The sequence below is a fragment of the Uloborus diversus genome, chromosome 8 (assembly GCF_026930045.1).
Source record: "Uloborus diversus isolate 005 chromosome 8, Udiv.v.3.1, whole genome shotgun sequence".
Taxonomy (NCBI): domain Eukaryota; kingdom Metazoa; phylum Arthropoda; class Arachnida; order Araneae; family Uloboridae; genus Uloborus; species Uloborus diversus.
This window is the reverse complement of record NC_072738.1, coordinates 144,293,675-144,315,010: the sequence shown is the minus strand read 5'-3', so window position 1 is coordinate 144,315,010 and position 21,336 is coordinate 144,293,675. Positions and strand designations below refer to the sequence as shown.

At 33.8% G+C, this 21,336-nt stretch overlaps 1 protein-coding gene across 1 annotated transcript; it reads left to right on the top strand.

Moving 5' to 3' along the window:
• Positions 1–424: 424 nt before the first annotated feature.
• LOC129227365 (vesicular acetylcholine transporter-like) lies at positions 425–2,191 on the top strand. The gene has a single exon (XM_054861912.1). It carries the CDS (start codon positions 425–427, stop codon positions 2,189–2,191), a length of 1,767 nt encoding a protein of 588 aa, XP_054717887.1.
• The last annotated feature ends 19,145 nt before the right edge of the window (positions 2,192–21,336 follow it).

The following is a 21,336-nucleotide window of genomic DNA, read 5'->3' as shown; positions in this document are numbered from 1 at the left end:
CCAAATATATCAAAATGATAAATATTACGTAAAATAAACATTTTGATATGCACTCCGTAATACTGGTTCGATTAGTTTTTAATCGAATTTTATTTCTATTTAAAGGGTTCGAGGCGTCTTGACTGGCTGCAGGATAGGGAAAACGATGCCATGATGACGTGTCCGACGCCACGTTCCAGAAGTGCCCTGTCGTAGTAGAAGAAAGGTGTCTGCAACACCCTATCTCCATTCTGAGAGGGATTTTAAACTGTTCTGTACCTGCCTAAGCGTGAGTCAGTAGTAAAAAATTGATTAAATCCTTTAGCAATCAATATGGCATCCTTAAATGCGCGTTCCAGACAACTTCAACAGCAAGACATGACTTTTGGATAAGACAGAACTCTTGGAATAAGTTTTATTGTGTGCATCACTGGATATATACAACATGCTTGTCATTCCAGTTATAAATCTGGACGTGGCGCAGGTTTGGCGCCGCGTAAACGAAAAACTGGAGCAACCGGAAAGCCAGAGGAAGATCGTGCTGGCCATCGTGTGTGTTGCCCTGCTTTTGGATAACATGCTGTACATGGTAATTGTACCGATCATACCGGATTACCTGAGGTACATTGGAGCATGGCATACGCATACTGTGAAAGGCGGAATGGTGTGGGATAACAGTACTCGCACGAATACGTCGTTACTAAATGCAACGTATTGGAGAAGAACAAAAGACAGACTGGTGTACGAAGGGGAAGATGAGGCCATTGGAATGCTTTTTGCTTCGAAAGCAATTGTGCAATTGTTCATTAACCCCTTTTCAGGTGCCGTTATTGATAGAATTGGATATGACACGCCGATGATGATAGGCCTTACTATAATGTTCATTTCCACGGCAATGTTCGCCTGTGGACAAAGTTACAGCGTACTTTTTTTTGCTCGGAGCCTCCAAGGTGTGGGATCAGCCTTCGCAGACACTGGTGGACTGGCAATGATTGCGGACAGGTTTACCGAAGACGAAGCGCGCAGCAAAGCAATCGGCATAGCTCAAGCCTTCATATCGTTTGGTAGTCTGGTAGCTCCTCCCTTTGGAGCGTTTCTGTACGAGTTCGCTGGGAAGGAAGTCCCCTTTATCGTTCTTAGCATGGTTTCGTTGCTAGATGGCTTTGCTCTGCTTTTCGTAATGAGGCCCGTGAAGGAAGCCATGAAAGAACAGGGCATAGAGAGACCAAAAGGAACTCCTATATACAAACTATTTGTTGACAAATACATTTTCGTTTGTGCTGGTACACTTGTCATGGCAAATGTTTCACTGGCTTTTCTAGAGCCAACGATTACACTCTGGATGGAAAATACGATGGGCGATATAAAAGAATGGCAAACTGGTATGATATGGCTTCCGGCGTTCTTCCCGCATGTCTTTGGTGTTTACACGACAGTGAAGTTATGTAAGAAGTATCCCAAATATCAATGGTTAATCGCCGCTACTGGATTAGGCATGGAAGGTATAAGTAGTATCTTCGTTCCATTCTGCACGAACTACTGGTTACTAATGGTTCCCTTATCCGGAATTTGTTTCGGCATAGCCCAAGTGGATACTTCCCTATTACCAATGCTCGGATATCTAGTGGATACAAGATATGTGTCAGTTTACGGATCAATCTATGCCATAGCGGATATATCTTATTCCCTCGCTTATGCTATAGGCCCGATTATTGCTGGAGGTATCGTCGATTCCTTGGGCTTCACAGGGCTGAATATGCTCATAGCTATAACGAATCTTGCATATGTTCCAGCTCTCCTGATGCTTCGGCACGTTTATGATTATGACACATTTCAAGATGAGGAAAATATAGTTTTTGATGAGATGCCAACGGCTCAGTACAAGACCTTCGTCATGAATAATGGTAATGCGGTCAGTCTGACGACTGGGTCAGCTGAAACCGCAAATCTTCAGCCGGATCCCATCCAGCCTCAGCAAGATCAACAGGATCTGTTCCAAAGTTCTGGCCAACAGGTACATGACACCAATCCATTCCGCCAATCATCACAAGTCATGGGAATCACTAATCCCACTGCCAAAGTGAATGTTGAGGGTCAGCCCCAAAATCAGCAAAACCGAAGTCGGGATGCTGGAGCCAAAAAAACCAAGAAAGTGCGAGGATACCGAACATCGGATATGGAGAGGATGATCGATTCAGATGAAGACCAGTAAGATTGACACTAGGTTTAAAATTTCAATTCTTTCTTGAGGCTTGAGCCGGGGACTTGGGCTTTAAGTCTTTGAGCAATTCATAGAGACGAACGATGGTACATCGTGTAATTTAAGGTAAATAAATTTTTAGAGTTTCCTAATCACGACATTGCTACTTCGAAGTCGCAAGAGAACATGACTTCCGCAAAAGAACGACATTTGTCCCTTTTAAAAGTTCTAATCACATTTCTCTCATAAATATTTGTGAAATAATGTGGTTACGATAAGCAAAGGAATTAAAATTAATAACTGCTCAAATAAATATCACTGAGAAAAATAAAGTTTTTAAAAATGAGCACAATTTGATGCTTTTAAATTTTTTTGAAACCTTTTGTTTCAAATATGAGTACCCATGTTTTCAAATAGTGTGCTGAATTATTTCATGCTCAAAAATGAATACATAACTCGGTTAATACTCTATTTTAAAATTATTACCTATTCAAAAATGAGCACAAATGCATAAAAAAGGAGCACATGTTGAATCAAGTATTTGATGAAGATTTAAATGTTTCAAATTTGAATACCACATAATTGGAGCCATTTTAAATCTGCGATATGTTCAAATTTGAGTACTTTTTCGTAATTCTTAATATTGTTGTTTTTAAAGTGTGATATTACCTGAAATTGTTTAAACTATTGCTGAATTTCTAATGCAAACAATAGTCAGTTTAAAACAAAATTATAAACTCATCCCTTCGCTAAGAAGATTCTTAACGGTTTTCTTTGAGAGGAATGCTAAAGTGTGTTTTTGAAATTACTCAAATTGTAATACTAGGACTGAAATATACTTTTACATATCACACACAGTGTATATTTATTATTATTCTTATTTTCATATTTGAATGCATATTTCCCTCTATAGTAGAACGATTTCCAAGCGCAAAGTAGCAATTTCTTGTCTAGGAAGGTACAAAACTGTTGTGAACTGAAAATTGATGGAGGTTGTAGAATTCAGGACACTAATGCTCAGGATAATCCTTCAAGCTCAAGTTCTTTGTTTGATCCGTGTGTTGCAAGTTTAAGAATGTAATTCCAATGTTAGGATACAGAGACTAATTAGCCATTATTGTACAATAATTTATTCTTGATAATCAATGGAGTTGCTGATCTAGGTGGAGTTGTACTAAACAATCGTTAATTGTGATATCCCCCTAACAGCAATAATTTAAGTTTAGATAGAATCTATAAAGAAATTATAGACTGAATCTCTTGAAATGTGTCATTCTTTTTTTCTCGTTACTTCTAAAAAGTTATATACTTTAGAGAACTTCTTAATTTGTGAGAATAAACTGTTTGCCATTTTTGTTGTCCATCTTGCTAGAACATTTTTATAAGATAGAACTGTTAACAAATAACGTAATACGAAGATGGAAACTGTTTGTGTCTCAGAAAAAAAAAATTAAGCATCAGTGCTATTTAACAGCGCATTTTTTTTTTTTTGCCCTTGGGAGATGGCTCAAGCTCAAAAGTTTTTGGTTGCCTGCGTTGATTCGCTGAAGTTTGAAAGGATTTTATTCAGAGTAACATCAGGAAAGTTTTTAAGTTTCTGAAAGGGTTAGTTTTCGAAAAAGGTAATACACAAATCTGACGTGGAAAAGTAAGTCTATTTCTTATTGAAGAAGATGATGATGATGATGAAGTCGGTGTGGTTTCTCACTTTACCATTCATTTCAGTACGGTCAGTTTGAGTCACGCTGGTTTCAAATATTTAGCAAAACTAACTGCATGGATACATAAAATATACCACCAGCTCAGTTATTCCATCCGAGGACTGCAGTTTCGTGCGTTTTAGCACTCATCTCGTGCTTTTTAGCACTTTCGTGCTTTTTAGCACTCTTCTCAAAGCACGAAACTGCAGTCCTCGGATGGAATAACTGAGCTGGTGGTATATTTTATGTATTTCTGCCTTAGCCCTGGCTTAGGGCGGTAACTTACTACAAAATAACTGCATGGATGTTTATTAATTAAATTTCTCACATATGTTTTGCTATACAATCGTTTTTTTTATCGTTCTAACGAAAATTAGCATACACTTTACCTAAAGTGCTTCATGCGCACACAATTGTTGGTACGAAATGCACTTTAAAATACGCCAGTTTCATAAACTCAAACACATTTATTTCCATGTGATTTTTTTGAATGTTTAAGTCTCAGTTCATATTTTTCAACACTTGTGTTGGAGAATTTATTTGATGTCGCACTTTTAGACTACTATAAAAACGTTTTTAATTTCTTTTCAATGGCTTGGTTGTAAAAGTGTTCAAAAATATGTTGACATGATTAAGAGAGATCTTTATGCTATTTTGTAAATATTGATTATTTTCATATCACGATGAAATGTAAAAATTTGAATGACACTATTTTAAATCATTACGAAAATTCCGGTACCTAACAGAGATGAAACAAGACAGAAATGAACACTACTGATTTCTGTTTTAGTTGTCACACATCTTGAAGCAATTACTAAAAAAATGGAAACATATTTGATAAACGAAGGAATGTAATGTGACTATTTTTAAATTGCTTCATATAGTTTGTATTCTATTTTAAATCAATTTAAATCTTTTACAAATCCTCATTTTAACAATTGAGATAAAAAAGAAAAAAAAATTGAAAAAAAGTTATCGAAAAACCCTTTGTTTTTATTGAAAATATTTTTGAATGCAACCAGTGTATACGAGACAGATTTCTGAATATTATTAAAGTACATTTTTGTTGTTTAAAAACGCATCTTAAAATTTCTATTTATAATTAGTTATCTTACTACTCCTGTTTCATGCCCTTTGTCTGCTACAGCATTTTGAGCCTGACACAATATCTGAAGTTATTGTTAAATTCATTCTCACAACTTTTGTATAGCAATTTTAAATCTTAAATGTATGTCAATTTTTTAAAATATTTTTAGATATTCATGACCTCAAATTTTTTCATTTTATATCATTACATATTGCATTATTGTTTGAAGAGACAGGAAAATTTTGATTGGTTAAAATGTATCAAAACTTGTTAACATGACTATTTTTTAAAAAATAGAATGTTTAATATATGCTGATGCGTTTGCATTACTCATTGATAAATATGGTATGATAAATTTATGTTAAATTATGTAAATCTGCATTACATAAAGGTTCTAGACATGTATATAGAATTTTATTAAGTTAAATCAGAAAAAATTTTGTTCTTGAAATAAACATAAACTGTTTTCTTCGAACTATCACAAATACATTTTTTGATTTCAACATCCGTGCAATTAAATATTTATAAAATATTATGTTACAAAGGCACTGATATGTTTGCTATAAGTAAATTAATGTCAAGGACTCAAATTTAATGATGAAATTTTGATCTAAATTCAGAACATTGGTGAAAAAAAAGTAAGTTATTTTCGTGAACGTTTTAAATAATATTTAAAAGCTCCTTACCTTGTTCAGCACATTTTGATATGCAAGATATAGGACTACATAATGTATTAGTATTTCAAACTACTAAATGTGATATTAAGAAAATATTTGAACCGTAGAATGTCAACATATCACACTTACACATATCTCTCAGAACATATCTCGATGTAAAAGCCATTTATGCCTCTGAGACTTAAGTTTGGTTCTTTAGCTAGATACTGAGCTTAATCGGTTGAATTCTTGCTAAATGCCATTCATGAATTCCTCAACAGTTTGGAGTTGTTATAAGCATTTCAAAAAAAAAAAAAAAAAAGGACATTGATTCACAAACGAATGAAAATGTATTCAGAAACCCATATATGTAACCGTATTGAATATGGAAACACAGTCGAACCTGTTTATTTCATACCTGCCTATCTCGAAAACCTCTCTTCGTCGAAGTTTTTCATTTTCCCTGCACATAAAGTATTAATTCAATGTTCCCCCCCCCCCATGTTTGTCTCGAATGAAATTTTCTGAAAACCTGTATATCTCGAATTTTGACTAAAGTGTCTTTCTTGAATTCGATCTCCAACGATCTTTATTAACTGGAATTTGGAGACAAAAAGCATTTTTCTCAATATTAGCAGTCACATAATCCTCCAGAATTAAAACTTTATGTACAAGAAACAAGTTTTCCAGCAATTATATCCATTCGGAAACTGAGAGGAAGGAGACATTGTTGATTAGTAAAATTGCTTCCAAAGCTTTATTTTCGAGTCATTGCTCCAATTACTTACTTTTAGAACTTTTTTCTAAACCTCTGTATCTCAAAACCTACTTATCTCGAATTTTTCTTCTCTTCCGTAAAATTCGAGATAGACAGTGTGATAAGAATACTTGATTGTTGTATGTAAGGGAAAATAATGGAAGTCTTTCAAAATGCAGTCATTTAAGGTACCAACAATATTTAAGGTAAACAACCATTACCATAACATTTACCATTACCATTAACCATTTACCATTAAGGTAAAGAACCATTTTTTTTTTGAATCTAACTTCTTTGTTTAAAACTTCTTTTTTAAAAAGCTATCTTGCAATTTAGGGTAACTTTGATTCACGTCAGCAATGGGGTGCAGGGAAAATTATTTTAATTAAATTAGTACAATTTTAAAGTGGCAAAACTAAAGATTCTTAATGTTTGAGAATTTCTATTCTGTGAATTTGGAAGTCATTTTGAAAGGATTTGTTGGAATTTGTGTGTAGCAGCTGATGTTTCAATAATGTAAACATTAAGTATATTTTTTTTTACTAATAATTTCAGATACATTTCTCGTGAGTTTCTCCTCAGTAAACTTGCTGATTAGATCTTCTTTGCTATAATTTATTCCGTTGCCACCATTAAGATAAAAACTAAAATCTCCAAAATCAGTCTCAAAGCTTAAAAGAAGATACTTTACGCAATCGGAAGAAATATTTCATAGCTCTAGGAAACAATGAATTAAATATAATTGTCCCTGTAAACGCAATATTGACCAAAAAAAAAGAGCAGAATATTTTTCTATACTTACACGAAACATTTATGGTTCAAATTTTATTGCACAAACCCACTAGAATCTCTGCGAGTTCTAAGCCCATTTTAAAGTATTTGAAGGAGCTATTATTCTAATCAAATGCGCTTTTGATTTTAAACAAATATCGAGCAATTTAGCCGTATGTAATTAGAACATCAGAATCAGGATATTTCTACAAAGTCGCTGTAAACACCTTTTTTTGTTTAGATTTTTGTAAAAATTTTTTTATGAAAATTTACCTTTTGCGGAATCCATGATGGATGGAATTTTCTTACAACATACGTCATTGAGAATCTTATCATTTTTCTACTGTAACTCGATGGTAATTTTGTAATTTAAATCATATTATCCAGTTCAATAATAATCACTCAGTTTTTTTGTTAAATTTTGTTCTTAGCTTTTGATTTAAAGTAAAATTACAGCCAATATCTAGCCGAGGTTCCAAAACTTAAGTGAAAATTTCCTAGAGTTGGAAAAGTGTTCGGTTGAAGGAATGTATTATACTTTCATGTATTTAGGCGCACATTTGTACATATGTAAACCAGCAAAGTGTTGATTGTTGAATTAAAAGCTGTTTGGTTAAAAAATAATAAATTTTATCATAGGCAAATTATTGATCATTTACTACAATGTCTTTGTAAGATAAACTGGTGTTGATATTACAAATAAACGTTCTAACGAAGCAGTTGAGTTTCTGTTTATGAATAATTGAATGTGTGCGAGCGACAGATATAGATATATTGTGAAGAGTATTGCAGAAAATAAATGTTAGAAATTGTATAAATTATTATAAAAACGAACGATAGATAAGTTATATTTTTATGAAATGGAAGGAAAAATTCATTTTGGAAGTTGTTGGAGTGCATATTGAAATATTTTATGTAAAAAATGATACATTTTTAGCAGCAATTATATTGATCTAATAATTCTCTTTTGCGAAAGAGTATAAGAATTTATTTTAACATTATGGTTCAAAATTGTGGAAGAATGCTAGTTTAAGGGCTTCATTTCTCTTTCCTTTTGTCATTAATAAAACCTAAATTTAGATAACGTTAGTGATATTAACAGATGCTCTATAAATTTCATCACTGTGATTTATTGTGTGTATATTGATCTAATAATGCTCTTTTGCGAAAGATTATAAGAATTTATGTTAACATTTCGGTTCAAAATTGTGGAAGAATGCTAGTTTAAAGGGCTTTATTTCTCTTTACTTTTGTCATTAATAAAACCTAAATTTAGATAACGTTTAAAGTGATGTTACTTAACAGATGCTCTATAAATTTCATCAGTCTAATGAAGTGAAATAAAGTAGTTTATTTAGATTTTGAAGGAAAAAAAAGAATGGAAACTGCGAATAAGTTAATGAGACAACCTAAAGACAATAAATAATATTTGTTGGTTAGATAGCGTAAATTTATGAAGTGGAATAAAATAATGCGCAATACGAATGCAGTTATTTTCACCATCAGACATATTTTCATCATATCATTTTTTCACTAAAAACTGACATTATAATTATTACTCATATTTATTCATCCATTCATCAGACACGACAAAATGTTTCAAGGGGAGAAAAATTTCATAAGTAATGTCATTGAAAATTTGTAAAGCTTCCATAAAAGTGAGTTAAAGTGAACTAGTAGGTTGAAATCTCAGCGTTGAATGTATTTCTCTGGCTCAAAAAATACTATGCACTCTAATAATTACAAAACAAAATAATTTGAAAAATCCATTGTTATTTTGAGTAAATATGCTGTTTGTGATCTTTTTAAACGTTCATCTGAAATGTTTTTACGAAAAGTTGTAAAAATTTTCCATTTCTTCTTTTAAAACAATAGATAAGTGTTTGGTTTCTTTTCGTTATAAATGTTTCTTTCATTGTACTATGTTGTTGTGAAACTATTTGAATTATCGTCAGTATTGATAATTTTCAGTGATAAAAATATCCAATAAATAATTAAATAATTTGTTTAGAGTTGTTTGTGCTAAATGTTTGTACTTAAAACGGTTGAAAATTATTCCAGTGAGCTTTTGTGTTAGTTTAGAGTTTTCTTTTTATACGATTTGTTGAAATTATTTTGCGCATTAAAAGTTACTATTTTTTCAGCAGGTGTTTTAAATAATAAATATGTGATTACTGCTATAGAAAATACATTGCCTTCAGTCAATTAAATGTGCATTACTGCGTTGCGAATTTACACTAACTAATATTTTTATTTTTGAACAGCAAAAGGAAATTTACTATAGATTCGTCAAATCTTATAGTTATCGAGGTAAAAAAAAAAATACAATGGCTGAAGTTCAAGCATCAAAGTAATTCTACTCTTAATATACTCAAAGGATAAAAAAAGCGACTCGTTCTTCTCAAAAAAGAAAATTTCGATCATTACGAGCAAATTCCTCTTGCCGTTCAAAATATAGGGAAAAGTTATTAGTTGTGGATCTTATATTAAAGTTGCGGATCGAAGTAATTTTACTATTAGCTTTTTTTTCAAGTTAACAAATATTGGTTCGTGTAGGCTGTTCAGAACTCATGAATGCAAGCGGTTCCATTATTTTTGGGTGAGGAAACTCTTGCTGTAAGATGAAAGAGCGTCTGTAACATTCATCACAAAAAACCTTGAAAAAAAAAGGGGTAAGAGGGATCATTTTTATTGCTTACGTTTAAAACTCAGTCTTTTTGAAAAGACAAAAAAAAAAAGGAATCTATATGAAGAGAGTTTGGGCTGAAAAGTACATGACTTCATCCAGAACATTTTGTTTCACTTCTTGGGAGACTCTTTCGACCTGTACTACCGAGTTGACAAATTGCAGCTATAACGCTGCTCTTAACTTTTTCAGAAAAAAAAAGTAAAAATTAATTTGAATTTTGACACCTTGAATTCAAATTATGTTTTTCGCAATCACGAGTGTGTGTGTGTGTGTGTGTGTGTGTATGTAGGCGTGTGTGTTTATGTGTGTGTGGGGGGGGTATGTGTCTTAGTGTGTAGGGGGGTATGTATGTGTGTAGGCATGTGTGTTTGTGTCTGCGTGCGGGCATGAATGTGTGAGTAGTTGTGTGTAGAGTGTTTGTGTGTGGGAGGGGGGAATGTGTCTGTGTGCAGGCATGAGTGTGTGGGTAGTGGTTTGTAGGTGTGCGTGTATGTGTAGGTTTCTGTATGTATGCGTGTGTATGTGTTTGAAAGTGTGTATGTTTTTGTGTATGTGTGGAGGCGTATGTATGTGTGTGTATGTTTTTGTGTGTGTGTATGTAGGTGCGTGCATGTATGTGTGTAAGTGTAGGATATTGACGCAACCTGGAAACGGCTTTCGCTATAGGAGCAGCATCGTGAGGAGCCGGTCGACAGTGATGGTGCGGAGGGTGCTGGCGGGAAAATAAAATCATAGGACAAAAAAAAAAAAAAAAAAAAAAAACTGCATACTGATTTAAAGTTATGGTAACTGTCAGCAACCTTATAAGAAAGCTGAAAGGTTAAACCATATAAATTGTAGGTAAAATATATCATTGACTTTTAAACCATTTCAGTAATATGTCAATTACCTTTGGTTGATTCAGAACTGTTGCTGGGGCAAACATAACCTAGCAGCATTGGGAAGACTACGCACATCCCAACCAGGTTAGGTTTGTCCCGAAGTACAGTGCAATAAATTTACCCTATGAATGTCATTAGTGAAAAAAATTAGCATTATACTTAGGTCTTTCAAAGGAAGAGTCTATATAATATTTGTAGTGTCTATATATTTTGCTTATGTAACGTGAATCCCCGGGTGTAGAACGTATTCTGCAAAGCTGAAAGAAATAACATAACTTTTTAAGCATCTTACAAGGAAAGTAATACAGAAATGTAAAGAAAACAACTATAGTAGCTTAAAATTCATTTATTTTTACTTCCTTTTACAAAAAAGGAAATATTGTATTCGCGAAAAAATTTTCACTCAAAAATCGACCTTAATTTCCATTTTACTCACCCCCGAATGAATATTGAGGTTTTTTTTTCGACTCGATCAGACGTGAATAAGTGCCTAAGAACGCGTATGTGCGTATGTATGTCACATAACTCAAGAACGGTAAGTCCTAGAAAGTTGAAATTTGGTACGTAGACTCTTAGTGGGGTCTTATTATGCACCTCCCCTTTTGGTTGCATTCGGATGTTTCTAAAGGGGTCTTTTGCCCCTTTTTGGAGGGAAGTCATTGTTAATTTCGATGTAAACTCAAGTGGTGTTATAATTTGGTGGACACTTGGCGATATATCGTCATTTCTGTCGCCAAGTTTTGTCGCCAACTTGCCGAGAAATTTGACGATTTGTTTTTAAAAATATGTTTAAATTTGGCCACTGTTGGTGATATTTAGAGAGTAAAGTATTGAATCCCATTAAAATTGCCAATAATGTGGAAATGACATTAAATTGGAGAAAAAGGAAGTCATGTGATGCACACATCAGCTCGTTTCGCTTAAACTCTCTCTGGTTATTATTTTAAAACTCAAAAATAAAATAGGGAAAGGAGCTTTTATTTACAATTGAGTTACGTTTTTTGACTAAAATTAAATTAAAGGTGATAGTTTGCTTTAGTTTCATAATTTTAAAAAAAAAAGAGTAATATGGAATAAAAAGTAAAAACTTCAGATATGCGTAAAGAAAGGCTATCGACAAACACTTTTTTCTCGAAAAATGAATATCATCTAGTGTGAATGATGCAAGAAAAAATAATCGTTAAGTATGCCAGTTTTTCTGATAGCACAAAGCGAACTAAACGAATAAACGAACTTTAAAACATATTTTCTTCCAATATCATCTTTACTAATAATAAAGCTGAAAGTCTCTCTGACCGGATCTCTGTCCGTCAGGATCGCTCTCTGTCAAGATCTCTGTCTGTCAGGATCTCTGTGACGCGCATAGCGCCTAGACCGTTCGACCGATTTTCGTGAAATTTGGCACAAAGTTAGTTTGTAGCATGGGGGTGTGCACCTCGAAGCGATTTTTCGAAAATTCGATGTGGTTCTTTTTCTATTCCAATTTTAAGAACTAAGTTATCATAAGACGGATGAGTAAATTACGAAATTATCATAACGTGAAACCATAACATGGGCACAAGTCAATTGGCGAGATACGAAATTATCATAACGTGGAACCATAACATGGGTACAAGCCAATTGGCGAGAAAATTCACCATACATTATTTGTAAATATACAGGAGAACCAAATGATAAGAGACACGTTGTGTGAACTGAGATTAAGCGATTTTCAATAAACATTATTCTTAAATATGTTGCGATGTGTGAAAATATTTTAAAATGTTTGGGATAACACGAACACCAAATGCGTACATCTGCTATTTACTAAAAATCATGTTCAGACATACAGAACTACATAACAGAAAGAAACATAAAATAAGAAGTGACACTTGAAATTTATAAAAAGAAGTAAATAATAGAAAAGATTTAAGTATAAAAAGTTAGAAAAAATGCATAGGGCTAGAGCATTTCTGGAATGAACAGTAAAAGAATGTTCGATTAACAATACCGTTTTTTTGCTCTAGCAAAATACGTTAAAGGAAAGGGAACAAAAAAGAGTGGAAAGAATAAAACGGATTGAAATCTTTGAAGACTTGAAATTCTTCACATATGCTAGACTAAAAAAAAGAAAGACATAAAAATATTTATTGACTTTCTTAAAGACGAAATGCTAAAGGTTAAAAAAATGCGTAGGATCATAAGGATAGAATTTCAGTAATGAAGTCTTTTCAATTACTACAGAACAAAAAAGAAGAACAAAAATAAAAACCCTGTTAAAATATAGAATCCGAAAATAGACATCAGTTTTTGTTCGCATATGAAATTATCCCACACATTGAAATGATAAAATTACTTTTTTTCCATAAAATTTATTCATTAAAAGAAAAAAAAACTATTTGCATCTTTTCCATTTTTAGACAACTCAACCCTAACTCACGCGTTGGCGACAAACAAGAAGTTTCTTTACATTTTCCTTTGCTTCTTCAGAATCAGTGTGGGTTCCATCTTCCCACCTCCAGTGCCTGCGGTCACATCTCAAGGAGTTGGGAATACGGAAACCTGCGCTGGTAAACCTTTTGAAAGATAACAAGTGAATGATTGAAAATGTGTTAAAGTAAATATCTCATATTTACGTGTGGGATTTTGAAATCTTCAAAGGAAATTTGTAAAAGATTTTAAATGGAATAACTGAAATATTAACAGTCCTACTTAAATATCACACTATTATAATGGAGAGAATGTTCAGCAAGATTTAGGTTTTTATACTCAGGTGAATTCTGATAATGGGAAAACTTATTTGCAATTCTAATGCAGCATTTCTATAGTTTTGCAAAATTCAATCTGTTATGATTTTGACACATGATATGCCATTATAAGTATTCCTTTATTCGCCAAGAAAAGATCATCTCACTTTATTCACCTGAAATATATTCATTACTAGTGGGCTCCGCCCCCTGATCGCTAACGTTGGGGATATTTCGATAATTGGGAATCTGGCACGGTGGTCTCATTTTTGGTATAAATAATTTTATTTTGGTAACCTTGCTGATTTATACTGTCTGACCACAGATTATATGGAAAGACAAACACCCGTTTTACAGCCGGAAATGGACAAATCTATTATTTTTAGCGATGTCAGCTTTTGCAGAATCAGAGTCTCATTCAAATGATCGGAATACGCGCATCAAATTTTTACTTTTCCCCCTCATTCAGATAGATTCGTCTCATCTGGACTCTTGAAAATTCCATACAAGCCGTGGTTGGACTATAGTAACCCTATGTGAATAGATGTTTCTGATCTCTTTGTTTAGATTTACAAAGAAAAATACCTCTCGTGTAGGCGCTGGAGCCAAAAATTGACGCCAATGAAGAAAGATCGCCAGATTCCCAATTATCGAAATATCTCCCTAACGTTCGAAAAAACCCTCGACACTGCTCACGCAGTCCCATAAAGATCACCACACTCGCTCATTGGTCACTAAACTTTTTATTCTAGTCCCAATGACCCTTTAATAGAGGAATTGCCATTTATTTTTCAAACAGTTCTGTGAAATGAAGAGAAATAAATTGACTATGAACGATACATTTACTTTTTGAAACTAAAATACGTCAGCCGTTTAAAATAAAATGTATGGCTACATCTGCTATTTAAACAAAGCGTCCGTTTTTACTTTCTTCTATATCTAATATATAGAAGAAAGTATTGGATTCGTGCAAATTTTCGAATTTCGAATTTTGACGGATTTGAACGTTTTGAGGTGTGCTGAGTCCATTTCGACCATTTTTGGAAAATGTCTGTCTGTCTGTGTGTGTGTATGTATGTGTGTGTGTGTGTGTGTGTGTGTGTGTGTGTGTATGTATGTGTGTCACGTCTGTGTGTGACCAGTTTTTTGTGGCCGCTCTACAACAAAAACTACCGCATGAAACCGAACGAAATTTAGTACACATATGTGCCCCTATGTGAACTTGTGCCCATTAGTTTTTGGCGCGAATTCCTCCAAGGGGGGTGGAGCAATGGGACGTTTTTCGAGTTACGCGTGCTTGCTATTCCTCAGGAAGTTACTGGCGGAATCAAACAAAATTTGGTCCATATGTTGGTATTAACAGGAACAGGTGCTGATTCAATTTTGGTGTCAATAACTCAAACGGGGGTTGAGCTGTAGAACGTTTTTTGTCGTCAATTGTGACTGCTGTATCTCAAGAAATAATGAACGGAATGAAAGAAAAATTTATCGGCAAGTAGCCCTTAGTGGGTATAAGAACTGATTTTATTTTTGTGTCAACAGCTAAAAAGGGGGTAGCGCAATCACCCGTTCTTTTTTTCCATTTTGAGTGCCCTATCTCAAGAAGTAATGCTACGTTCTGGTTGAAATTTGGAATATATGTGAATCCATATGTAAACAGGCTTTGGTTCTATTTTGACGCCGATCGCTCCAAGAGGTGTTGATTTTTTTTTTTTTTTTTGCGAATAAAAATATTTTTATTAATGCAACAATAAGAAAGATAAATCGTAATAGATTGTCGTCTGCGTATTTCTCGTGATTTTAATTGTATGGAAATGATAGGAAATATTATCTCAATGATTTAAAATTTTTAACTGTTGCCATCTTATGTTTGTTAACAAATAAAATATTTGTAATTCATTCAAGCAAGGCTTTTAAAATAACTTTCAATTTTCGCTCTTTGCTTTGCTTTTGCAATAATTCAGACATTGGGATAGTCGTCAAGTTTTTGCATGTGTCATTTTGTTTTCGTTGGGAATATTGCTTCCTCGTCAAGCATGGGGAGGGATCAGAAAAAAAAATATAGAAGAAAGTTTCGTGATGGCCACAACATACTTGTTTCAGTTATTTCAGTTTTCATCTTTGAAAGCGCTTCACGTCGAGCTCCATTAACTAGATCTCACACGTGACATTTTTAGCTGCACTCACTGGTCAATTCGCAAACGTTGTCATTCAATGATCTGTAGTTTTATGACTATAGATTAAATTATAAAATTTGCGATTTACACAAAGCAGGGTCAGTTGATGAAAATGGAAACAGAGTTTCAATGTTTTAACTTCAGGCTCTCCCCTTCCTTTTGAATGACTTGAGAAAGAGAACTTAGAATAAAGAGAACTTACAATTGTGGTTGAGATTTTAAGTCTTACTTGATATTTCCTGATTTTCATGCAGTACTTATTTAGTTAATATTATGCATGTTTGGGTTTTAACTCTTTAATAGAATTTGTCAAGTGCACGTGGGGCAAAGTGAAATGCTTCATTTCGTTTACTTATATACTTATTATTTTACGAAAACACTTTTTATTCATTCATTAATTCATTTGTTTGCATTACTTTATTTATTAGTTCACCTATATATCTTCATTCATTCACTTATTTTCTTACACATTTACTGTTTCATTATTTATTTATTTATTTCGTTTATTCATGCATGCATTTGATGAAAACTACTTCTAGTGATCAAATAAAGATATTTCATTAGAAAATTATTTTAGTTTTCCACTTTGCCCCACCCAAAGCAAAGTGAAAAATTTTCGCTTTTTTTTTTATTTACAGCCAAATAATAAAAGTAATATTTCAATACAAATTTCAGTATAAAATACATCGATCTTTCTTTATGTACTGTAATTTTCAAAACAAATATACATTTGTTTTTTCATTTTAAAAAAGATAAGTTGTCTTACTTCTCTTTGCCCAACATTACCCTACCAAACAATAGTAATAGAAAAAAAAAAAGCAAAACCAGTATTACAAAGATTTGTTTTCGTCAATTTGAAAATAATTCATAAACGATTGATAAAAGTTAAAGCAAATAAATAAAAAAATTAATTTGAATTTTTGGCATCTTGAATTTAAATTATGTTTTTCGCAATCACGAGCGTGTGTGTTTGTGTAGGCGCATGTGTGTGGGTGCGTGGGTGCGTAAGTGTATGTATGCATGTGTGTGAGTGAGTGTTGTGTACGTGCGTGTGCGTGTAGGTGTTCGTGTGTGTGTGTAGGCGTTCATGTGTGTGTGTGTGTAGGCGTTCGTGTGTGTGTGTAGGCGTTCGTGTGTGTGTGTAGGCGTTCGGTTGTGTGTGTGTGTGTGTAGGCGTTCGTGTGTGTGGGACATGGACGCCACCGCCCAGCAAAAGTGGATTCCGGGGGACAGTGGTCAGGAGCAGCCGCGCCGCCGCCGGTGGACGGTGGTGCTGCAGGCCTGGTCCAAACTGAAAAAGGAACCGGAACATCAAGGACTGTCAAGTGAGAACAATAAGCAATCGTGATTGCTCAATAAATAAATAAATAAATAAATAAATAAATAATTAAAAATAAAATAAATAATAAATTGCGATTTACGATTAAACAGTCAGAATCAGCATTGTTTCTCCAATCTAATCAGCTATTCGAATTCAATTAAAAATGAGCGTTTTAAAAAAGTAAAACACAATACTTACAGCTCCCTTACCATTATTTTCGAAATGACGTTAAGTTCTGTTCTAAACCATTCTACCATCATTTCTTGTACACCCGCTAAAAAAAAATGAGAGGTTTTCCAAGTAAACAGCTGAGAGCTGCTTTGGAAAATGTTGTCTCTCTTTTAGCTCTTTGTGTCTCTCAATGCAGTTATTAGTGTAGTTATTAAGTGAAGCCCGATAAATGTCATTTCGTATTCATACGCATAATCCATGCAAAACACTTACGTAAATCAGGTTCAATTGTCATAGTTGATATCTGAGGTATATGAGGCAGATCTTACTCGGGAATAGTTATCATGCAATTCAAGTAAGAACCTTTCAGTAAATTTATTTTTCGCTTTAAAAACACCTTTTATAAAAATGTTTGTTGCATTCCTTTACTTGTTTTATTTGCAAGAACTATGTACAATAATAATAATGACAACGATAAAATGAAAAATTTTAAAAAACCCCGACTGATTCGCAACTGTAGAATCAAGAGGGAAAATTGAAAATCCTTTTAAAAGCCTTATATTATAAAAAATCAATGTCAAATATTTTATTTGCTATTAAATGGAAACTGGCAACAGATAAAAATTTTAAATCATTGCGTTTTATTTCCTTGTCGGTCAACAATGAATTCGATTATCAATCGCATGAACAAAGGCTTAGACGTTATTAAAATCTGCATTAAAAAACGTTATAATTCGAATTCTATGAAACATGGAAGTTCCAAACACATTCTATCAGACGCGGGAAGAAACTCTCTTTATTTTGGTATTAAATTTTAAAATTTTTAACTATGTTTTCACTGAAAAAATCGTGAAAAACCTTTTAGTGGTTTTAATTAATATATTCGTTAATTAATGTCATCCAAAGAGGCAACCTAGCTAAGAACACTCTCGATGAATTCTCCTTTCGAACAAATTTTGTTTTTCAAAATCGGTCCATCCGTTTAGGCGCTAGAGTGCCACATACATACACACCGATACACAGACACGTCAAACTTATAACCCCCTTCCTTTGTGTGTCGGGGGATAAAAACGTTGCAAATTTTCGTTAGAAGAATCCTTTGCATTGTAAGCACAATTGCTAAACACGGCGATCTTCCTTTCCACGTGTGCGGTCTTTTTTTGTGCGATTTTTTTTTTGAGCAATCACGATTGCTTATTGCTTTCATTTGACTGTTTTTGGCGTCCTTTGATTTTATTTTCCCACCGCCACCCTCCGCACCATCACCGTCGACCGGCTCCTCACGATGCTGCTCCTATAGCGAAAGCCGTCTCCAGGTTGCATCCATGTCCTACACACACGGGCATACATACACAACTATACACATACATGCACCCATACACATACATCTACACACATGCATACATACAGACACATACACACACCCAAAAACATACACACACATACACACACCCGAAAACATACACACACACAAACACATAGACGCACACACACACACAACTATCCACACATTCATGCCTGCACACAAACACATATGCCTACACACATACACATACCTCCCTCCACACACACACGCGCATATACACACACTCGTGATTGCGAAAAACATAATTTGAATTCAAGATGTTAAAATTCAAATAAATTTTTATTTATTTTTTTTTGTGTGGTATATGAAAATTTCAATCAGATTTTGACTCAATTGACGAAATTATTTTTAAAACGAGTGCGAGGTAGTATCATCAAGTGATGACATAGTCACCCCGATGGGAAGTCACTGTGATCGTCAAAAAAAGGTCTTTATATGGGAAATTTTGTCCGATTACTCGGCAAAATGATCATCACTTGGTTTACTTTGATTTGTTTTAAAGACAAGCAATGGGGTCGTTTCCAAAATTTTAAAAGTATTTTTTTCTGACAGAGCATGTTTAAAAACATAGGATCTGACCATTTTTTACAATAATTTGTTAAGTTTAATATTTTTAAAAAATTACTTAAATCGCTGCGCTTTCATATTTACGCTTCTGCCGATGACATCACAAGTGATGAAATGATATTCAGTGTTGCCACTCACAGTGCAAAATATTTAATTCGCATCTTTACTCACGTGTATTGGCAACAATATGGTTGATAGCAAGCGTAGAGCGCAATTTTAATTCGCTTCTTGGTTATCATAACGTGGAAACGTGGTAGAAAGATGCGCCAAAGAGCGCTATTTGTGACATCATCAAGATCTTGTTCGAAAAACCGGACATTAAAAAAAATAATTAAAAAATAAGGGTTGGGAAAATGAAAGTATTTTAGGGGGTCCATGTTATTTTTTTTTTTTTGCTTTATTCTATCAATTTCAGTGACAAAAAGTACTACTTTTGACTGAAGGAAACAATTCATTCCTAGTTATTTTGTAAGTTTTTGGGTTATTCTTTACGTGAGACTTTTTTTAATGCGTTGTCTATATACCGCATATATATTTTATTTAAAACTGCGTTGCGAAAGCAACTTTTTATAGCTAAGTGTAGTTTCGAACAATTTTTTTTAATGCAATTTTTTATGCGGTCCCTATCCACAGCATAAAAACAGGTTTGGGCGGACCTTAAACCATTAGCATCATTCGCAATATGTTCATTTTGTTCAATTATGTTTTCCTTTCGTTACTTTTTCGAAAGTAAACTTCTTTTGACAGCATAAGGTAACGAAATCTGAAAAAAAAAATTATGAAGTGAAACAGTTGATGAGCCGTGACAACGGAAACTACGTAAAAGAAAAATTAAAATGTAACATCATCCTTCGGATTTCCTTGAGATTTGGTGCAGAAATTCATCAGAATACTAGCTGCGTCGCCCGGCTTTTGCACTCCCCACCTCGAAAATAAAAGTTATGTTAAGTGACGCATGTTCAACACTCAGGCTTGAACCAAAAAAAAAATCAGTAAAATTTTGCGGCAGATTACGGAGAAATAACCAAAAAGGAAACATTTTAAATCCCCCGATTACAGGAAAAGCGTTTAAAACAAAAACAAGAATTTTATTTGTTCAAATTCGAGAAAAAACTGGCAACAAATCTTTTATCTCAATGATTTTCTTTACTCTATAAATTTTAATAAAAGCAGTGTCGCGGAAAGTTGAGATGAAGCACAGAATAATAATTTGAATGGAGGAAAGCCTTCGAAAAATAGGGATTTTATGTCGAAATCTAAGTGTCATAATTAATAGTTTTTAATTGATATCTCCGCTAATTATTATCGTAGGATTATGTTAAATAGCCAAACATAAAGGCGGGAAGATTATGAATCCATCGATACCTGGTTCGATGGTAAGTTCACTGTCGTTCGGGAGAAGTAACTTGGACATACATAGGGGAGACTGTTGTACCTTGGATCACTTCTAAAACTTTTTGGTTTTCAAAAAAAGATTGTGTGATTTTTATGGTTTTTAGTTATTAAAACTCAACTTCAAGCCTTTTTGCATAAATAAAAAAAAATGTTTCGCATTATAATTTTTTTTTTCTATTTTTGTATATTTTTCAAATTTTATGTAATTTGGTCCATGGTACATGATGCTCGTGTGACTTGAGACAGACCTCTTGTACTTGCTTAACTGCATAACTTACGTTGTACTCAAGTTTATTGAACCCACTTTCATTCAAGTTTCTTAAATGCCTAGTAATGGGTGACCTGCTCCTTTTGAATACATTTTCGGCCTCTCTAAAAGTCATTTTTGTTTTTGTCACAACCATTACTTCTTATTGCTTCAATAGCATTTTGCAATGCCTCAGCATCTACAGGATTCCTCTTGATTCCAGTTTTACTTCGAGGCATGATGAAATCCTACCTAAAAAATAAAAAAAAATTTAAAAAAATTATATAAATTTGAGTTTTTGGCATCTTGAATTCAAATTATGTTTTTCGCAATCACGAGCGTGTGTGTTTGTGTAGGCGCATGCATGTGGGTGCGTGTATATGTGTGTATGTATGCATGTGTGTGCGTGTTGTGTATGCAGTGCTGTGTGTGTAGGCGTTCGTGTGTGTGTATGTAGGCATATGTGTTTGTGTCTGTGTGCAGGCATGAGTGTGTGTATGTGTATTTGCGTGTGTGTGTAGGAGTGTGTGTTCGTGTCTGTGCGCAGGCATGAGTGTGTGTGTATGCGTGTGTGTGTGTAGGATATGGACGCAACCTGGAGACGGTTTTCGCAAAAGGATCAGCATCGTGAGGCCGGTCGACGCGA